Source organism: Cucurbita pepo, chromosome 3 (assembly GCF_057944985.1).
Source record: "Cucurbita pepo subsp. pepo isolate OVF chromosome 3, ASM5794498v1, whole genome shotgun sequence".
NCBI lineage: Eukaryota > Viridiplantae > Streptophyta > Magnoliopsida > Cucurbitales > Cucurbitaceae > Cucurbita > Cucurbita pepo.
In genome coordinates this window covers 12,545,017-12,564,048 of record NC_141800.1, presented here as the reverse complement: position 1 = coordinate 12,564,048, position 19,032 = coordinate 12,545,017, and the positions used below count along the sequence as shown (strand labels likewise).

General features: G+C 38.4%; 2 protein-coding genes across 2 annotated transcripts; one reads left to right on the top strand and one right to left on the bottom strand.

The window, feature by feature from the left end:
- Positions 1–4,954: 4,954 nt before the first annotated feature.
- LOC147793257 (secreted RxLR effector protein 161-like) lies at positions 4,955–5,786 on the top strand. The gene is made up of 2 exons (XM_087122185.1): positions 4,955–5,525; positions 5,668–5,786. Exons 1-2 carry the CDS (start codon positions 4,955–4,957, stop codon positions 5,784–5,786), a joined length of 690 nt encoding a protein of 229 aa, XP_086978311.1.
- A 4,335-nt stretch (positions 5,787–10,121) lies between these two features.
- On the bottom strand, positions 10,122–11,477 carry LOC147793256 (uncharacterized). Its single transcript, XM_087122808.1, has 5 exons — positions 11,323–11,477; positions 11,189–11,250; positions 10,963–11,110; positions 10,590–10,645; positions 10,122–10,518 (listed from the first exon to the last, which is right to left on the bottom strand). The coding sequence occupies exons 1-5, from the start codon at positions 11,462–11,464 to the stop codon at positions 10,339–10,341; spliced, it is 588 nt and encodes a 195-aa protein (XP_086978934.1). The 5' UTR covers positions 11,465–11,477; the 3' UTR covers positions 10,122–10,338.
- Positions 11,478–19,032: the final 7,555 nt, after the last annotated feature.

Sequence of the window (19,032 nt, the reverse complement as noted above, 5' to 3'; positions counted from 1 at the left end):
TATGGTTGCTTGCCCCTGAGTCGAGGTACCACAGAGTGTCGTTGTTGATGTTGTCTTCATTTTGAGCCATCAAGAGAAGACCTTCATTTGTTACGTCTTCTAAGGCTAGGTTGGTTGTGTTAGATAAATCCCTATTTTTAGGTTAAAAGTCATCCTTATTCTTTAGTCAAAGCCACACAATTAAAGTTAGTCGAATCGTCACATCGAGTGGAATGACTTTAATTGAGTTGCCACTCCTTTCCATTTTTGGCATATAATTGTTATTTAAATATGCCAATCGAATGAGAAACAAATCATCGGTCTTCAGTAGAATCTTAATACGTCTGTCTCTCTCTCGTGTCTTTCCTGTTTTTTTCTTCCTCCAACAATCAGCTATTTTTTCTCAAACAATTTCCTCATGGAAAATTGCTCAGTCATTGAATGGTATCAGAGCGAACGTCATGCTGACAATGCACAGGTCCCAGGTTCAAGGAAGAAGAAATGTACCAAAGCGTGAAAATGCACACGTCGTTGGGTCCATCCCGGATAGACTCACGCACTCCTCCACATCGTCGCCGGTTGCTGGCGTCTCCATCACCGCCACCAAGAGGCTAGTACCGCGAAGACGGACGTTAGTCATCATCGTGCAAGTGATCAAGGAGACAACCGCCTCTATGCAGTACCTTATGTTGACGAGGCATAATACAACGAGTGGGCTTTGTTGATGCGTATCAACTTACAGGGGCAAGGGTTGTGGCACGCTATCGAGCCGAAGAAAGGAAAAATGATCGAGTATCGGGAGGATCGGCTGGCGTTCGCTGCCATACTACGGTCTGTGCCTCTAGAGATGCTAGCGTCTCTCTCCACCAAGGGCACCGCGTAATCATCCTTGGAGGGGATCAAATCCCACCGGGTTGGTGTGCAATGAGTGCGGGAGTCCAACATCGAGCAGTTGCGGAAGGAGTTCTCGGAGATCTGCTTTAAGGATGGTGAATCCATCGATGATTTTTCAATTCGGATCACAGGGCTCGCCAACAGCATCACCACTCTCGGTGGGAGCATTAGCGAGACAGAAATCGTGAAGAAGATGCTGCAGGTCTCCCTAGATCACCTCGAGCAATTCGCGATTTCGATCGACACATTACTTGATGTGAACGATCTAACGGTGGAAGAGGTGACCAAAAGATTGTGCAACGTCAAGCAGAGGAAGAAGAATGTCACTTCAGCTGTCGACAAGCAGGGTCGTCTTCTCCTCATTGAGGAGGAATGACTTGCAACCTGAGCAAGAATTGCTGGAGCAAGCTCAGAAACAAGGAGAAGGCTCATGTGGCCCAATTCGAGGAGGAAGAGCCGGCTCTTTTCATGGTGAGCGCATCGGTCTTATCCGACGTCCCCAATTTTGATTCCAAATCCACAGAAGTAACCGATAGCGTAATTGCTCTAGTGAGCGTCGTCAGTGAGGAGTCGATATATCCCGAGGAAGTGCTCCAGCTGGGCGTGACAAAAGCACCGGCTGAGGAGCTGATTCAGTTGAAGGAGGAGTGAGTGTTCTCTCAAATCGGCGAAAGAGGCGAGCAACAAAAGCACCGGCGATGGGTCCTTGACAGAGGGCCAACAAACCATATAACGGGGGTTAGGTCTGCATTCTCCAAGCTCGACTCAGGGATTCGGGGGACGGTGAAGTTCGACGACGGCTCCGTCGTCGAGATCAAAGGGCGCAGCACCATCCTATTCGTCAACAAGGGAGGTGAGCACCACAAGCTGACCGACGTCTACTTCATCTCGAGGCTTAAGGAAAACCTTGTGAGCCTAGGTCAACTCGATGAGGTCGATTGTCACATTTCCATCGAGTGTGGGCTACTCAAAATCTACAATGATCGATGACGGTTGCTCATGCAAGTTCGGCGCATGACAAACTGCCTCTACATCGTGAAGTTAGAGATAAAGCAGTCGGTCAGCCTCTCGGCCAGGACCGAAGTAGCTTGGAGGTGGCATGTAAGGTACGGGCATCTGAGCTTTCCTACTCTACAAAAAATACACAAGGAGAAGATGGTGCACGGTTTGCCGGCAATCGATGGCGTGAATGGGCTGTGAGACAGGTGTCTCATCGACAAGCAGAGGCGCTCCCCCTTTCCGTCTCAGACATCCTATCGCGCTGGTGAACCGTTGGAGCTCGTGCATGGCGATATCTGCATGCCCATCAAGCCGGCGACCCCATGCAGCAAAACCCTCTTCCTCCTACTAATCGATGACAAAAGCCGCTTCATGTTGCTAATCCTGCTGCAAGCGAAATGTGAGGCGGTAGAGACGATTAAGCTCATTCAAGCGCGAGCGAAGGTCGAATGCGGGAAGAAGATGCGAATACTGCGCACGGATCGAGGCAGAGAATTTAACTTGGCAAGCTTTGTCAAGTACTGTGACGAGCTCGACATGCCAAGGAAGATGGCTTTAACAAGCTCGATAAGATGGCTTGTCAAGTAGATAACCGCAAAGATAAGATGGCTTTAGCAGCTATTTATCAAAGTATTGAAGAAGATACGTTGCTACAGTTGGGTGCCAAGAAAATGGCCAAGGAAGCCTGGATCATGTTGTAAAAAAAAAATCTAGGTGCGGAAAGAGTGAAAGAAGTTAGAACGCAGACTCTCTGGCGGAAGTTTGAAGCGTTGAGGATGGGTGATTCAGAAAGTATTGATGAGCATTCTAGAAAACTCACCATTATTGTCAACAAATTGAGAGGCCTCGGCAATGCTGTGGATGATATCCAAGTAGTTAAGAAACTTCTACGATCCACCTCTGCAAAGTTTCTTCAAATCACTTCAACGATTGAGGAGTTCAGTGATCTCAAAACGAAATCTGTTGATGAGATTATTGGATCACTCAAGGCACATGAAGAAAGATTGCAAGGGTTTGGAGAAAAAAATGAAACCGTTCTCCTCACTCGTGCAGCATGGAAGGAACGAGAGAATGCAAAATCCTCAAAGAAAGAATGGAAGGATCAAGGCAGTTCCAGAGGAGGTAGGGGATGGGGTCCTAGAAGATGGAGAGGCCATGCGAGAAGTAACTGGCATCGAGGAGATGAAGGAGAGTCACAAACTTAGAAGAAGAAATTCGACAAAAGTAAAATTAAATGTTATAGGTGTCAGCAGATGGGACACTTCGCAACAGAGTGTTCCACAAAAGACGAACAACTCAACTTGATAGAGATGCAAAAGGATGAGGAGTCTTCATTACTGATGATAGAGGCGTGTGAAATTAAAACCACACATGACAAAGAGCCTGATTTTGTGATGTTGAATGAAACTATAGTGCCGCCACCAGCCAATATTGGAGCTGAAAATTCCTGGTACCTAGATATTGGAGCAAAGAACCACATGTCAGGAGAAAGGAGGGTGTTTTGTGAGCTCGACACATCTGTTGTTGGAAAGGTACATTTTGGTGATAACTTTGTAATAGACATTTGTGGTCGAGGAATAGTGCTCTTCAAATGCAAAACCGATGAGCACTTGATCTTATCGCAAGTCTATTACATACCTAAACTCAAAAGCAATATAATAAGTTTGGGACAACTGGAAGAGTGGAAATAAAATTGTCATAGAGGACAATGTGACGAAGATATATGACAGGGCTAAGAGCCTGATTATTATGGTGGCCAGAAAATCCAACAAATTGTATGTAGCAAAGTTGAAACTTGCGGATCAAGTGTGTTTAATGACAAAAATTAGTTTTTGGTTAAAAATGACCGGTATAAACTTGTTTTTTTTTAATTTATTTATTTTGCTTCATCAGTTTTTGGTTAAAAATGGTTGTTTTGTATTTATTTTATTTTTGTTGTTCATTTCTCCATATATTAAAATAAATAAATAAATAAATAAAAGCTAGAGATATCATGAGGAAGAGTGAAAGTAGTGGAAGAGTGGAACTAGTTTTTAGGGAGATATCGTGAGTGGTTGCTTATTTGTAGCAAGAAATTTGTTATTTTTTTATTATACTAGGAAAATGGTGTCAAGTTAGTGACATACTACAAAAAGAAGATATGTTTAATTTGTGTCTTTGCTCCTTTTCTCCCCTTCTGTTATTTTTTACTTTCAATTGGTATCAGAGCTACAAGATCAAGACCTGTTATCAATCATGTCTCATCTAGAGATTGAGCGGTCAAGAAGGGAGAGATAAAAAAATGAGACAGGAATTGAGTGACAGAAGCCAAAGCATCGGTGCGATAGAAGATGAGGCCTCAAACGAAGTGAGTGTAGGATTCAAGAAATGGAGGAATCTATCACACTCAAATATCCGATGCTGACAAAATGCAACTATGCAGCTTGGGCGATTAAGATGGAGGTATTTATGATGGCACAAGGTGTTTGGGAGGCAATTGAGTCACCCGAAACAGTAGATAACCACAAAGATAAAATGACTTTAGTAGCTATTTATCAAAGTATTGGAGAAGATACGCTGCTACAGTTGGGTGCCAAGAAAACGACCAAAGAAGCCTGGATAATGTTGAAAAATATGAATCTAGATGCGGAAAGAGTGAAAGAAGTTAGAATGCAAACTCTCTGGCGGGAGTTTGAAGCGTTGAGGATGGTTGATTCAAAAAGTATGAATCTATGCAGCCATTAAAAACTAAGAAGTACATCACATGGATGTGAAGATAGCTTTTTTGAATAACGAGTTAGAAGAGGAGGTGTATGTTGTTCAACCAGAAGGGTTCGTTGACAAGGAAAATCCAAACATGGTATTAAAACTAAGTAAAGCCTTGTATGGATTAAAACAGGCTTCGAGGGCCTGGAATTTTAAACTTGATCAATGTTTGCAGTCACTTGGTTTTGTTAGATGTCCACAGGAATATGCTCTCTACAAGAAAATTAATGGAGTTGAAGCAATGATAATCGGTACATATATAGATGACTTCATCATAGCCGGCTCAAACAAACAAGCTATAGCTCAGTTCAAGGAAGAGATGCACTAGGAATCTGAGATGAGCGATCTTGGACTTTTGATCTATTACTTGGGTATTGAGGTACAAAAAAGCAGTGCATCAATCACCTTATGTCAGACTAGATATGCAAGAAAAATCCTAGAGAAGCTAGGAATGGGGGAGTGCAATCCTTGTTCGATTCCCATGGAACCAAGAATGAAGATGAACAAACATGGGAATGGAGAACCTACGGTTGACAAAAAACTTTACAGAATTGTTATTAGAAGCTTACGCTATCTGATTAATACCCGGTCCGACATAGCCTACTCAGTTGGTGTGATGAGTAGATACATGGAGGCACCAACAACTTCACATCTCACAGCAAGAAAACAAATATTGAGGTATGTGAAAGGTACTCTAAGTTTTTGTTGTGTTTATAAGAAGCTATCGAATATGGAGCTGGTAGGATTTAGCGACAGTGATATGGCTGAGGATATTGATGATAGGAAGAGTACAACTGGAGTGTCGTACTATTTGGGAGTAAATCCAATAACTTGGGTATTACAGAAGCAGAAGGTGGTGGCTTTGTCGTCATGCGAGGCTGAGTATATAACCGCAACTGTTGGAACGTGTTAAGGAGTATGGTTGGACAGGATTTTGAGTAACATTAGTCAACTGCAAGTAAAACCCAAGCTTAATGTTGACAACAAGTCAGCTATAGCGTTGGCGAAAAATTTTGTTTACCATGATCGAAGTAAGCACATTGATACCAGGTTCCATTATTCGCCAGTGTGTGCAAACTGAAGCTATTGAACTGGAATATGTGAACACAGATGAACAGTTGGCGGATATTCTGACAAAGCCGTTAGCAATGTTGACTTCTGGCAATTGAGAGGAAAACGTCGACGGAGTAAAAAATGGCCGAAGGAAAACTTTTTCGAAGAAGAAAATAACAGAAAAAAAGGAGGGAGAAATATTTGCGCTGAAGACCCGATTATTTCATTTCTCATTCAGTTGAGATATTTAAATAACAAATTATCCTAAAAATAGAAAAGTAGGGAGAAATATTTGCGCTGAAGACCCGATTATTTCATTTCTCATTCAGTTGAGATATTTAAATAACAAATTATCCTAAAAATAGAAAAGTAAATGACAACTTAGTGAATGCTCTTACACTCGACCTGTACTTCCCTCTTACTTCAATTGTGTGGGTTTAACATAAAAATAGTTACCTAACAAAAATAGTTAACTAAAAGTTAGGAATCACATTCACTTGGTAGGGATTTATCTAACAATCTCCTCCCAAAGCCCTATCGTATATCTACCTTATTTTGTTTGAACTCTGATTCGAGCCCTATGGCTCGGTGTCTCTAGCGGCATGTCCTCCAAACTCCACGTCTTGTTCGGCCATCTCTTCTTCGAGCTGGCGCGCCGCCAGTCCAGGTGGTTCACCTCTTCCCAGTAGGTCTTCCATCCTCCGGTACCTGACCACCAGACCATCATCGTGATCAGCATCTAGCGTCGAATCCACAGTACGTGGTGTTGCGAACTCCACTGGTTTAGGGGGTGCAGCTGGAGTTATGGTTGGGGTTGGCATAGGCGTGCCCGGTGCAGCTGCTGGCGACGATGACGATTCTCGATGCTGTGATCCTCCTTCTCCCAGCTCGGTGACGAGGTACTCAACCGTGAATTGATTTGGGTTTTGGTTTGCCTCGATCGCGTTGCTCCACTGCCAGAAGGTGGTCTTGTCAAAGATGATGTCGCACAACATGTGAGCTCGCCCCTCCACAAGATCATAGAACCTATACGCCTTGTTTTCGGGTTCATAGCCGATGAAGACGACCTTCAGCTTTCTGGGATCAAGCTTAGCGAGGTGGGGACACGCTTCCTTCGTGTATGCGATGCAACCGAACACTTGGAGATGACATATCGCTGGCTTCTTGTTGCAGGCCTCGTGTGGCGTCTTTCCGTCGAGGCTTCGCATTAGCGACCTATTGAAGAGGTAGACGACCGTCATTACTGTTGGGAATAAGCTTAAATGAAAAAAAAAAGGTAGTTTCTACTTTTAGTTAATGTGGGTTTTAAAATTAAGTCAAAAGTCCAAACATTTCTTTCCCGAGCAGTGGTTTGATGGGTTAGAAAAAGTGGGATTCTGATGGCCATTTTTAGCTTTTAATAAAAATTATAAATACGTTTTGTTTATGAGGGTAATAGAAGAGAAGAGAGCAAAAAGCAGAGAAAAAGAGCCAGAGTTACAGAGTTAAAAGTAAAGTGTAATGGAAAAGGGTTTTGATCATTTCTTTGTCTCCTTGTCTCTCCCCTCTCGACACCTCCCCTTCTCAGCTTCGTGAGAGTTATTTAAACAAGTTCGTTTTAGAGCGAGCGTTTATTTTCTACAAGTTGGTATCAGAGCAAATTTTATTTTTTAACAATTACTGCCTCTCCCCAGAACCTCCCAGGCATCCCGGCCGTCATCAGTAATGACCTTGCTATCCCGACGATGATCTGATTTTGGCGCTCCACCACCTCGTTCTACTGGGGGGAGTAGGATCCATTAGGTGCTGCTTTATGCCAAGCTTGTTGCAGTACTTACCGAAGCTCGCCGAGGTGAATTCTTCGTCTCAGTCCGTGCGCAACACTCGCATCTTCTTCCCGCATTCGACCTTTGCTCACGCTTGAATGCGCTTAATCGTCTCTGCCGCCTCACTTTTCGCTTGCAGCAGAATCAGCCACATGAAGTGGCTTTTGTCATCGACCAGCAGGAGGAAGGGGGTCTTGCTACCTAGGGTCGCTGGCTTGATGAGCCCGTAGATATAGTCGTGCACGAGCTCCAACGGCTCAACGACGTGGTAGGCTACCTGAGTAGGAAAGGGGGTGCCTTTGCTTGTCGAAGAGTGGAACTAGTTTTTAGGGAGTGAAATTAGTTAAAGGAGTGGTTGCTGATTTGTAATAAGAAATGTGTTATTTTTTATTATATAAGGAAAATGGTGTCAAATTAGTAAAACACCACAAAAAGAAGATAAAATTAATTTGTGTGTTGCTCTTTCTCCCCTTCTGTTATTTTCTTTTAGAGTTAGAAGGCATAAAAACTCTATGATTCATTCTCACATAAAGTAATTGTTAGTAGAGTTGTGAAGTTTGAGGAAAAAGATGCTGGAACTGACATAAAACTCATAAAAAAGAAGTTACAGTTGTTCTAGTTGTTCTAGAATGGAGTAATGATACCCAAGGTATACAATGATGACAAATGTGAGTCAACACAAGAACACTCATCTGCTGATGCTAAAAGAAGAATTAAGAGGTCACCAAGATGGGAATGACATGAGAGTAGTTTAGGTTTTTCTAAGAACGAAGATATTGCATATCTAGCCTTGTTTGCAAGAGGTGATCCTGTTCATTACACAGACGCCGCCAAAAGCTCTAAATGGAGGAAAGCTATGGATGCAAAAATACAAGTCATTGAGAGAAATGATACTTGGGAATTGACAGAACTACGTGCTGGAAGAAAGAAAATCGGTGTTAAGTGGATCTTTAAGACAAAGCTCAAAGACAATGGAGAGGTTGATAAATACAAAGCACATCTTGTGGCAAAGGGATATGCACAACCACATGATGTTGATTATGTTGAAGTCTTCGCACCGGTAGCTCGGCTTGATACAATCAGAGTGATTACTTTTCTTGCATCACAAAAAGAATGGACAATTTATCAACTAGATGTAAAGTCAGCCTTCTTATATGGAGAACTAAGAGAAGAGGACTATGTTGAGCCGCCACCAGGATATGAAAAGAAAGGCAATGAGCATAAGATATACAAACTAAAGAAGACTTTATACAGATTGAAACAAGCTCTTAAAGCTTGATACAATCGAGTAGTCTTATTTTGTGAAGCAAGCCGAAAAATGTCCTTATGAGCACACTTTGTTCATTAAGACGGTAAAATTTTTATTGTATGTCTCTATGTTGATGATCTAATTTTTACTAGTAATGATGAACATACGTTTGCTAAGTTTAAGCCGTCTATGATGGATGAATTTGATATGATTAATCTTGAAAAGATGAAATATTTTCTTGATATTGAAGTTATGCAAAGCTCAAATAGAATTTTTACTCGTCAAAAGAAGTATATGCATAGGAAGTGTTGGAGAGGTTTGGAATGAGTGAATGCAATTAAGCTCCTGATCCTATTGTTTCATGTACAAAACTTGTGAAAAATTTGAATGGTTTAATGATAGGCCACACACTTTATAAACAGATAGTGGGAAGTTTGATGTATTTAACTACGACACACGACCAAATATAATGTTTATGGTTAGTTTCATTAGCAGATACATGGAACATCCAATAGAATCTCATCTAAAAGTAGCAAAAAGGGTGTTGAGATATTTGAAGGGTACTAGCAATTTTGGATTGTTGCATAGGGAGGGAGGAAATGAAGAGTTGAGTACTTTTATAGATAGTGGTTATGTTGGTGATATAGAGATCGAAAGAGCACTTCAGGCTATTAAGTACAGGAGTTTTTTCATGGTTTCAAGAAAACAACCTGGGGTGACTCTATCTACTACCGAAGCAGAATTTGTTGCTACTCGTTCTTGTGCCTGTCAAGCCTACTACAATTTTTTGTGATAATAGTTCAACCATTCAATTTTCTAAAAATCCTGTTATAAATTATTATAGCAACATATAAATGTTTGTTTTCATTTTCCTCGAGAGTCGTCAAATGAAAGAGTTGTGAAGATAGTTTTTATACGTACACAAAATCAAGTCTCATGGAGCAAACCTTTAAAGATTGATATTTTTCTAAAGATGCGTGGTATGTTAGAGTTTGAATCACATCTCAACGAGAGGGGCTGAGAAACTATATATATAGAGAGAGAGAGAGCGAGAGGAGTGAGCTATTTACTGGTGGCGATACTATTACGTGCGACAGTCCCACATCGGAAGGGATGAAGTCGCGGAAAATCGAAGGTGTTGGGCTTGCATGCGTGAGGAGATGAAAACAAGAAAGGGCTGGCAACTCAAATTTTAAATGAAAAACATAACATTTTTGTAATTAACATCAAATAACCTTAGTTCACTTAAACAACTCCTCAAACTTCTAATTTTTAACCTCAAATTTTCTCCACAGCTTAATTTAACTTCAATCCATTCATCATATCTAACCAAAATATACAGAAATATTGCTACACACACACACAATTAAACAACTCATAGAGGCAAGTTAATATACATTATAATATATAGATACTGCTTGTTCTTGTAGTTCCTTGTGTCGCATTCTATGTAATATAATATATAACTAACTAGAAGAAGGAAAAAAAAAAAAGGTACCTGGAGGATAACTTGTACTTATACATGTCTATATCATATTGTAGCTACGCTAAAGAAAGGGTATGCAAATTAAGCCCTAAATTTTCTATAAATCTAAGCTAAGCCATTTCAAACACTTAATGCAATGGTTCACGATTGTTGATTGGTGGCTTGCGGTGACCCCAATCCTTATAATCTTTGTGCATCAAATTGGCTATCTCTCTGGCTGCCTTCACAAGCCTTTGAGTTTCTTCCTCCCTCCTCGATACCCTCTTGGAGCTGCTTGAATTCTTCCATCTTTTTGCCTCACTAGTGTCCTGAACAACAAATGTGAGCTTAGAATTGAAGTGGGAAAACAAAATTGAGAGAGGGAAAGAGAGAGAGAGACCTGATGGTTAAGTTGAGAGGTTTGATGAAACTTGTTTGAGCTCTTTGTCTTTTGTCCTGCATGAAACCATATGAATTGCTAAATACTTACAAGCATTGATTTTGAGTACTCTTTTTGTGGTTTGATGATATTACAAAATATTATATGTACATATATTTGGACCCATTTAAATAGCTAACACAAAACCAAAAAAGATCCTATAAAAGGGGGTGTGATTAATTATGCTTAGGAGGGTGGTGTAGAGGCCCTTTATAATCTGCACCAAATGTTACAAAGCCAGCAACATTGAGCTTCCTACCACCATTCTTACAATTTTTTACACTACCAACTCCAAAATCACCCTTTTCATCTTCCAAGTTACAATTTTTGACACCTGAAATTCTTGAGCTTTCTTGATCTTCTTCTTCTCTCTCATCATTTGTAGTACTCTCTCTCCTCATTATCCTGTTTATTGCCACTCTCATTCTTCCACTCCCCATTTTCCTCATGTTCATGGCATCAAATCCCACAAGGGTTTCCTCCTAAAAATGAAAAACAAAATGATTAGAGTATTGGTTTTCGAAATTGTAAAATTAGTGAAAGAGAGGTTAATTAATCACCTTTTGTAGAGAGGATTCAGAAAATTGAGCTCCAATAGCCAGCAATGGTGCATCAATGTGATCTACAAAGCGGGAGATTTGAGAAAAAAAGTGGATTTTTAAGGAAAGAATAAAGAAAGTAAGTTGTGTAATACCTTGGAGAGCATGAGAGAGAGAGAGAAGGAAGATGGGTAAGGTGAAGAAGATGGTGGTGATGTTCTTCATCTTTGGGTCAGTTATGGATTGTTTGTGATTTTGGGGTGTTTGATGGAAGGAGGGGAAAAGAGTGAGATCCATGAAGGGTTGTTTGTTTTATATAAACAGTGTTGTGTTGGTGAAAGGCAAAAGAGTCAAAGCTTTTCTAGGGTTTCCAATCACAAAAACCCTAAAAAAATACTTTTTTTGTTCTTGGTATCTGCATAAGCTTAGAAAATCTAAACAAAACCCAAGTTTTTATTTATAAAAACAAATCATGAGAAGGGTTTTTTATTTTCTTTTTTTCTTTTTTTATTTTTATAAAGGGTAAAAAAGATGTCTCCTTTGATTCCATATAGTCTTCAATTCAATAAAGTATACATTTGGACAAAACTTGAAGCTTGGGTTTCGTATTACCATGCATGCTTAGAAATACTTCTCTCTTTCGTGTATATATATATATATATATATATATACCACTCATTTCATAGGAGTGTTCTTAGTTGTCACCTTCGTAAATTTTTTTAACTATAAAATTTTTAAGTTGAGTTGGTTCGATTCGTTTATTAAATGTTTATCTTTTTTAATCAAACTTATAGGGTAGTTAGTGAAACATACATTTATTTATTTCAACCCATTGAATTTAAATTTACCATTCATTGTATTCATATTTTATCTTAAATTTTTTATAATTTTTTATATTTTAATTAGAAATTAAATACGAAGAAAATTTACTTGTTCCTCCACCGGTAAATTAGGTTGGAACAAGTAAATCAGATCTAACCTTTTTTAGAAAAAAAAAGTAAGAACTAATTAAAATCGATTAAAAATATATCAGGAATGAATAGACATAATTAAAAAAAAAATGGTTAAAATAAACCAAAAGTCAAAAGTAGTTGTGAACAGAATTAAAAAAACAAAAAAAATGTGAAGGGAAAAAAAAGATTTAGAAAGTGTTGAATGTTTGTATGAAAATAATATTTTAATAAATATATATTTTTATAAGTAATTTGCTCAAACATATTATACCGTTATAGTATCTAATAAAAATAGGTTAATAGACATTATATTTCTTAGACACTTAATAAATATTAAATCTAAATTAAAAAAAAAATAGAATTTGTTAATTAATTATATAGACAAATTATAAATATGTACTTATTTTAGAATAATAAAAAATTAACGAAACTTTTTATAGATAAAAAGTTAATAGAATTCAATTATAATTTTCAATTTTAAAGATTTCATCAAAATCCACGTTATTTTTAATTTTAAGAATTTTAAATACGAAATAATAGACTCAATTTAGAAAAAAAAATAAAAAGAGATAGAATAAGTATGTTAGATATTTGTTTACCCCCAATAATTGGACAAGTCTTAAACTACTATTTGAAAAGTTATGTTATAAATGAAATGATTTATGAGATCACCTAATGCATGATTTATTTATAATAGAAAGTGTATGGGGACCTTATGCATAATTGTACGTTCACATGCATTAGAATACTCTTTTTATGATGAGTAAAGAGTACGCTATGAGACTGAAATGACCATCATGTTTGACATGGTGCACGACGATCGTTGTACCTTGGGGGTCCGGCTACAGTCCAGAGGAGTTAGCCCCGACTAGTACGCCCAAGGGGTGTGCAAGCCCGTCTGCTAGGTCCATACTCGCACGTGTGGGTCGTGTGTAGAGAAACATTACACATCCGACTTACCCGGACTAAAAGCCACCTAAGAGAATACGATTTTAAATGATAGGCCTCATTCATATAGCATGTTTTTGCATTCCCGGACTCCAATAGTAGGGTCACCTATTCGATATTTTTTAAAATACTAAAGTCTTGTACTACTCTTATATTTTAGCATTCTCTGACTCTAACAGTGGAGTCACCTCCTCGATATTTCTTAAAATACTCAAAGTATTGTACTATTCTTATATTTTAGGTAAATGTAAGACACCCATGTACGGTTGATGACGATGTTGGGTTAAAGACCATGAAACCTATGTTAGGGTAACTGTATTTTAAATGAATGTTTTTACATAAAAAGATTACATCATACACATGGTAGCGGGTCTATTTCGATAAAAAGTTATGTTTTTTTTTTCTTTTGAGAATCACGTGTTTGAATTTAAGAGGAGGTAATTTTTATATATTAGGAAGAGATATGGTTTGTTGATGATGAGAAATATTAGTATAATCTCAAGTTGTAGCCAAAACACAGCTAGCTTAGGGCCCTATAAATGGAAAAATAGGAGTAGCTAGGTCAATGGGTTGGAAGAGGTTTAAGTCAGAGATTTACACAACTTGGAATGTTGTTTCCTAATAACTCACCTAACTGTGCTCTTCTTTATTTTTATAAATAATCAATTATATTTTTGTTACCATTTTTTGTGGTCAAACTTTGTTTTTCCTCTTTTCTAGTTTTGAAGCATCCGAATCTTTTTCTTATTTATTTATTTATTTTTGGGTGATTCAAAATGGTACCACACACACACACACACAGCTGTTCATGTTTCTTACTATTCAACCCTAAAATTTCCTTTCTCCCCCACAAACCTATCACTTTCTAAGTATATTCTTAGTGGGGTTTTCTATTAATTATATTTTAATTTTATCATAAAAATAATTAAAATGTGGAAGCTATCTAAAATGAATGGTTTCATGGCTTCTAGTACACCTCAACCATTCTCGATCCTCCTACTTTTATCTTAAAATGTTTGAAAAAGGTTCAATATTTAAAACTAATCAATAAGTGTCTCAGCTGTTTGATAAAAAAACGTAAATAAATGCAATATGTGGTAGGGAGGGAAACCCTACCCAATTGAAACGAATCAAGTGTACCTATATGCAAGCTCTTCGTGCACAAATGCGAAAAGAAAATCTTAAATTAATTTCATTTCATTTCAAATGATTGCGACCCTTGAAAATTTGATTTAAATATATCCAAGAATCTCATCGAATATCTTAAGAAAAAAAACTGATCAAATATCTCAAGAAAAAAACACAAGTTTGAGGTTCGAATCGAGCAGTATTGATCATCTCAAGCTTGAATGATTCTAAGCATCCGACCTAAATGGTATAAAATTGTAAAAAAAAAAAAAAAAAAAAAAAAAAAAACTAATGAAAACTCTTAATCTTTGACGAGTCATTTAAAGAGTGACAACCTTCATACTTTGTAATTATATTTAGTCACGGTATAAATGTAATCTTAGAGTAAATAACAATTTTAAAATACAATATGGAAACACCATAACTATAGGTTAACATCCCCAAGTTTTATAACCATCCAAAAATAAATGAAGTTGGATTCTTTTTTAATATAGCATAAAATGTAACATCATGTGATAATTTGAGAAACATTTTCTTCACATTTGTCTTGAAGTTTATATTGCATGATTGATGTATTGGTTCATATCAACATGTCTCTGACTTCTCTTAGATCCAGGAAAAAAAATTGACCTTGTATTTATTTCATTCCACAAAATCCTTCCTAGGTATGATTATGAGTAAGCTTATGTTCGTGCAATAATTATGTATAACATAGCATATACTCATATCATAACTCGTAACTCACATTAGTGACATCCATATCATTCATCACTTATTTGTACATCACACATTACTCATCATTCAGTTTCAATAACTCATGACTATCATCATAATGACTTCTGCACGACTTATGCAAATATAAAATAAATAATTCATTCAACTTAAAATGCAATGACAGACTGAATCGAATCGTATCGCGTTGAACCATAGAGCATTGAATAGTGATCTTATGCATTGTTCCAAACATATGTGTTGAACCCACACTTATATTTATATTTCAAGTAAAGTATTGATCATTACTCTCGTAAATTAAACTAATGTCAACTTGAGAATGGCATATACCTACTAAACAATTTGAAATGGTTAGAATAGAGCATAGGGGTATATTATCTATGAAAAAAAAAAGCATAAACTTACTATTTACAGCTTAATTCTACCATATTACTCAAAATATTGAAAGAAAAAAAATTTTATTTATTATTTTAATAGTAAGAAGAAGGTTAATAAAGTAATGAAAGAAAGCATTGGATACTGAGAATATGATGACCAGGTGGAAGAGAGAGAGAGCGAGGAATGAGGAAACCAAAATGAAAGCATCAAATTAAGAGCCTTTGGGAAACATTGCAAGTGATTGTTTATCGAATTACTAAAACCCTTTTAATTTCTTATACAATTAAAATTAATATGTATGTTTTATATATAAACATGTCTTTAATTAATCAATGCCAATATTTAAATTATACATTAATATTTTTTGGTTTGGTTTGAAGAACACGAGGGCGTGGCCTCCCATGTTCTTGTTTTCTTTCTCTTTCAAAAGTGAGGGAGAGAGATTATTAATACCAAAAGTTCACATAAGTATTCAGGAGTCTCGGCGTTGGTGTGATATTGTCGACTAAGCATAAGCTCTCATCGTTTTACTTTTGATTTTTAAAAAAAGTTACGTATCGATGAGATAATGTCCCTCATTTTATATACCCATCATTTTCTCTATTCACTTATATACCTATGATCATCCCCTTATTTAGTTAATGTGGGACACTAACAATACTCCATATTTTTGTTTCATAGCCTTGTCTTTAACTGAAAACATTTTGAAAAAAATAGTGAGTCTTAAAAATACTCATTTCAACACTCTCCCTGTAACGACCCTAAATTTCCACATACTCAGAGTCGCTACTAACGTCTCATGCTCATCTATAATGCGGAAATATAACTCTTACATGAACATAGTTGATAACGTAAACTTTCAAAAAAACGTTTAAAACAACTTCTTCTCTGGAAAACACAGCCATGGTCTTACGTGTTTAAATATGAAATACTAAAATTTAGAGAAAACAAAAACAAATACAAAATAATTTAAAACAATGAAATGCAAAACAACCTATTCTAACTTAAGACTAGAAATTTAAATATGAATCTACCCTATGCACGTGCCACAGTCTCTGCTCGCGATGCTGCCGTCCTCCATACAAGTGCGCCTTGCCTTTACTTGAAAAATGATGTGGCACACGGCCTGAGTATTTCAAACAATACTCAGTAAGTGGCCCCGCTATAGGGGCCATGCAAATGCAAACACATGCAATCATGATTTAGGGACCTATCTCTAATCATCTTAGGGGTGGCCTCCAGTCTCGGACAAATTGGATGTGTAGTACTTCCCTACACACGACTCACACATGCGAGTGTGAGTCCCCAGGGCGCTCGCACACCCCCTGGACCCTCTGGTCAAGCTAATCTGTAGCGACGTCCGGAGGTCAGCGGAACCCCATTGTGTCATGCGCCTCATGAACACCCTCATCTGTGTGCTTCCGCACCTGTGCGCATTCGCGCTCATCATAAGGTGTGCGTCCGCACTCATCATCTCTAGGGGAAGTAGCCCTATGCTTATGAACATACAAAATGCATGAGGTCCCTCTAAATCCATCGTAATGTCTCTTCTGACACAACCCTCTAGTCTCATCTCTTTGTTACTCTAGGTAACGCATACTCGTGGATATTTATATTAATATCATTTTCATGCTCTTAGGGTTGTGTCCTACGTCGATCTAACGACATGATGCAATATGGCACTCATCATCATCTAGCATGCTAAATATGGAAAACATCATCATATTAAGGTAAAAATCATGCAATCATCATGCTCATCATAATGCCACAACGTGCGTCAAACATATCAAGCGTCACTCAACAAAATATGTATATACCGCACATATCATCAAGCATCATAATCCACACATCATCATAACTCATACAATTATTTAGCCTATCCTATAGTAAGGCCACTTACTTGGTTGGCCTTGGCCGAAGTACTCCCTAAATAGCTAAACGTAAGCTCCCGTTCCGTGAGAGCTGCTTCCTACGTCGCCGGGGTTTGTTTCCTATCACACCGTTCACCACTTTCCGTTAGTATTTCACAAAAATTTACCTATAATTTAATAAATGTGAAATACGGCTCTAAAACGGCCTCAGATACCTTAATCGAGGCCGAAAACAGATCCGGGAGGGTCGAAACAGTGGAAACCGGGCTGAAAATAGGTGAGCCAAGCCGAACAGCCGCTGGAGCCGTCGGAGGAGCCACCGGAGCGTCACCGGAGGGAGCCGAGCCGAGCCAAGGGACTGCCTGCGCCGCTGTGTGACATGTGGCGGCAGTAGAGAGAGCCACGTCGAGCGGTAGTGTCGGGTCGAAGCGCGGGTCGCAGTCCGGTTCAGGTCGTGGTTCGGGTCGCGGGCTGTGGAAGGCTACTGGGCCAAGACTAATTGTTGGGCCTCGGCTTACTGGGCTGGGCCGCAATTGTTTGGTTTGTAGGCCGGCTCAATTGGACCGTGGGTCTAGTCTGGGTTGGTTCAACTAAACCGTAGCTTCTGGGCTGGTTTGAGGTTTGGGCCGCTGTAGTTGGGCTGGGCCGAAGGCAGAGGCCAAGGGAGGAATGGGCTGGCTCTCTCGGGTTTTGGGTTTGGGTTGACCCGAATCCGTGGATCTCGTCTTCCTTACCTGACTTCGGTCGATTTTCCAGCGAGCTTTCTCTCTCCTTCCCACGGCGTTTCCGTTGCCAATTTCGATCCTCTTTCTTCCCTTTTTCTCTTTGTTCGTCGTCCTTCTTTCTTTTCTGGGAGTTTTGCGGCCTAAAAAGCTCCTAAAAGCCACAGATCTAAGAACGATTAAGAAAACCTAATTTTCTGACCTCGGTTACCGACGACGACGCTTACGAAATAACACAAAACGCACCCTAAGTTATTGTGCTTTCGTTAGGGATCCTTCTCATGGTGGTAACAGGTCGTTTGGTGTCGGTTTGAGGGTGGTTTGAGGGCTCGTCGGAGAAACTGGACACTCGCCGACATTTGTCCGAAATCTCTCTCTCTCTCTCTCGAAATTTTCTATCTTTTCTCCCTTTGCAGATGTTCTGAAGATGCTGGGTGTCGTGGGCTGAGGGCTGGGCGTGCTGTGGCCGTCGTTTCGCGTGGGTTCCGCGAAACTCGGCGGTCGCCGGAAAACTCGCGGGTTTTCCAGCGACTGAGTTTTTTTTTTTCTTGTTTTCTCGTTTTCTCGTTTTCCTCTTTTATTTATTTATTTATTATATATATTATTTTTTTCTTTCTTTCCCGGGTCGTTACACTCCCGTCAGAGAGTAAGAAAATGAATGGATCAATTTTCTTTTTAGAATGAGGTCACTCGCTCATGACCTGTCTTGAATTAGTGATATGAACTAAGACATCAATCATACAATATAAACTTCAAGGAAGATGTGAAGAAAATGTTGTTAAAGTTATCAAAAAAAAATGTTTCAATTCATGTCACATTGAAGAAGAAACAAATTTTATTGTTATAAATTTTGGGTGGATCATAACGATGAATTATTGTGTTCTTTTAGTATATTTTAAAGCTTATTTACATAGTAGTTAATTATAACTCTTTTAATGTCTCATCAACGTTAAGAATTTTTTATTTTAAGACTATAGAGAATGTTATATGGTAAGATAGACTTCGAAAATATAGTAAAATGAACATTTGTGCTTTTTTAGCCAATGACTAAGTTTCTTTACAATTATATATAGTTTAGATTGTCAGGTAAAATCATTAAGCTTGACATGATCAATCTTACTTGTGGAATTATT

Coding starts and splice junctions, on each gene's coding strand:
- LOC147793257 (XM_087122185.1), top strand. CDS start 4,955: ATGAGCGATCTTGGACTTTTGATCTATTACTTGGGTATTGAGGTACAA. Junction 5,526..5,667: donor AACCGCAACTGTTGGAACGT/GTTAAGGAGTAT, acceptor CATTGATACCAG/GTTCCATTATTCGCCAGTGT.
- LOC147793256 (XM_087122808.1), bottom strand. CDS start 11,464: ATGGATCTCACTCTTTTCCCCTCCTTCCATCAAACACCCCAAAATCAC. Junction 11,251..11,322: donor TCTCTCTCATGCTCTCCAAG/GTATTACACAAC, acceptor CCCGCTTTGTAG/ATCACATTGATGCACCATTG. Junction 10,519..10,589: donor CCTCTCAACTTAACCATCAG/GTCTCTCTCTCT, acceptor TTTGTTGTTCAG/GACACTAGTGAGGCAAAAAG.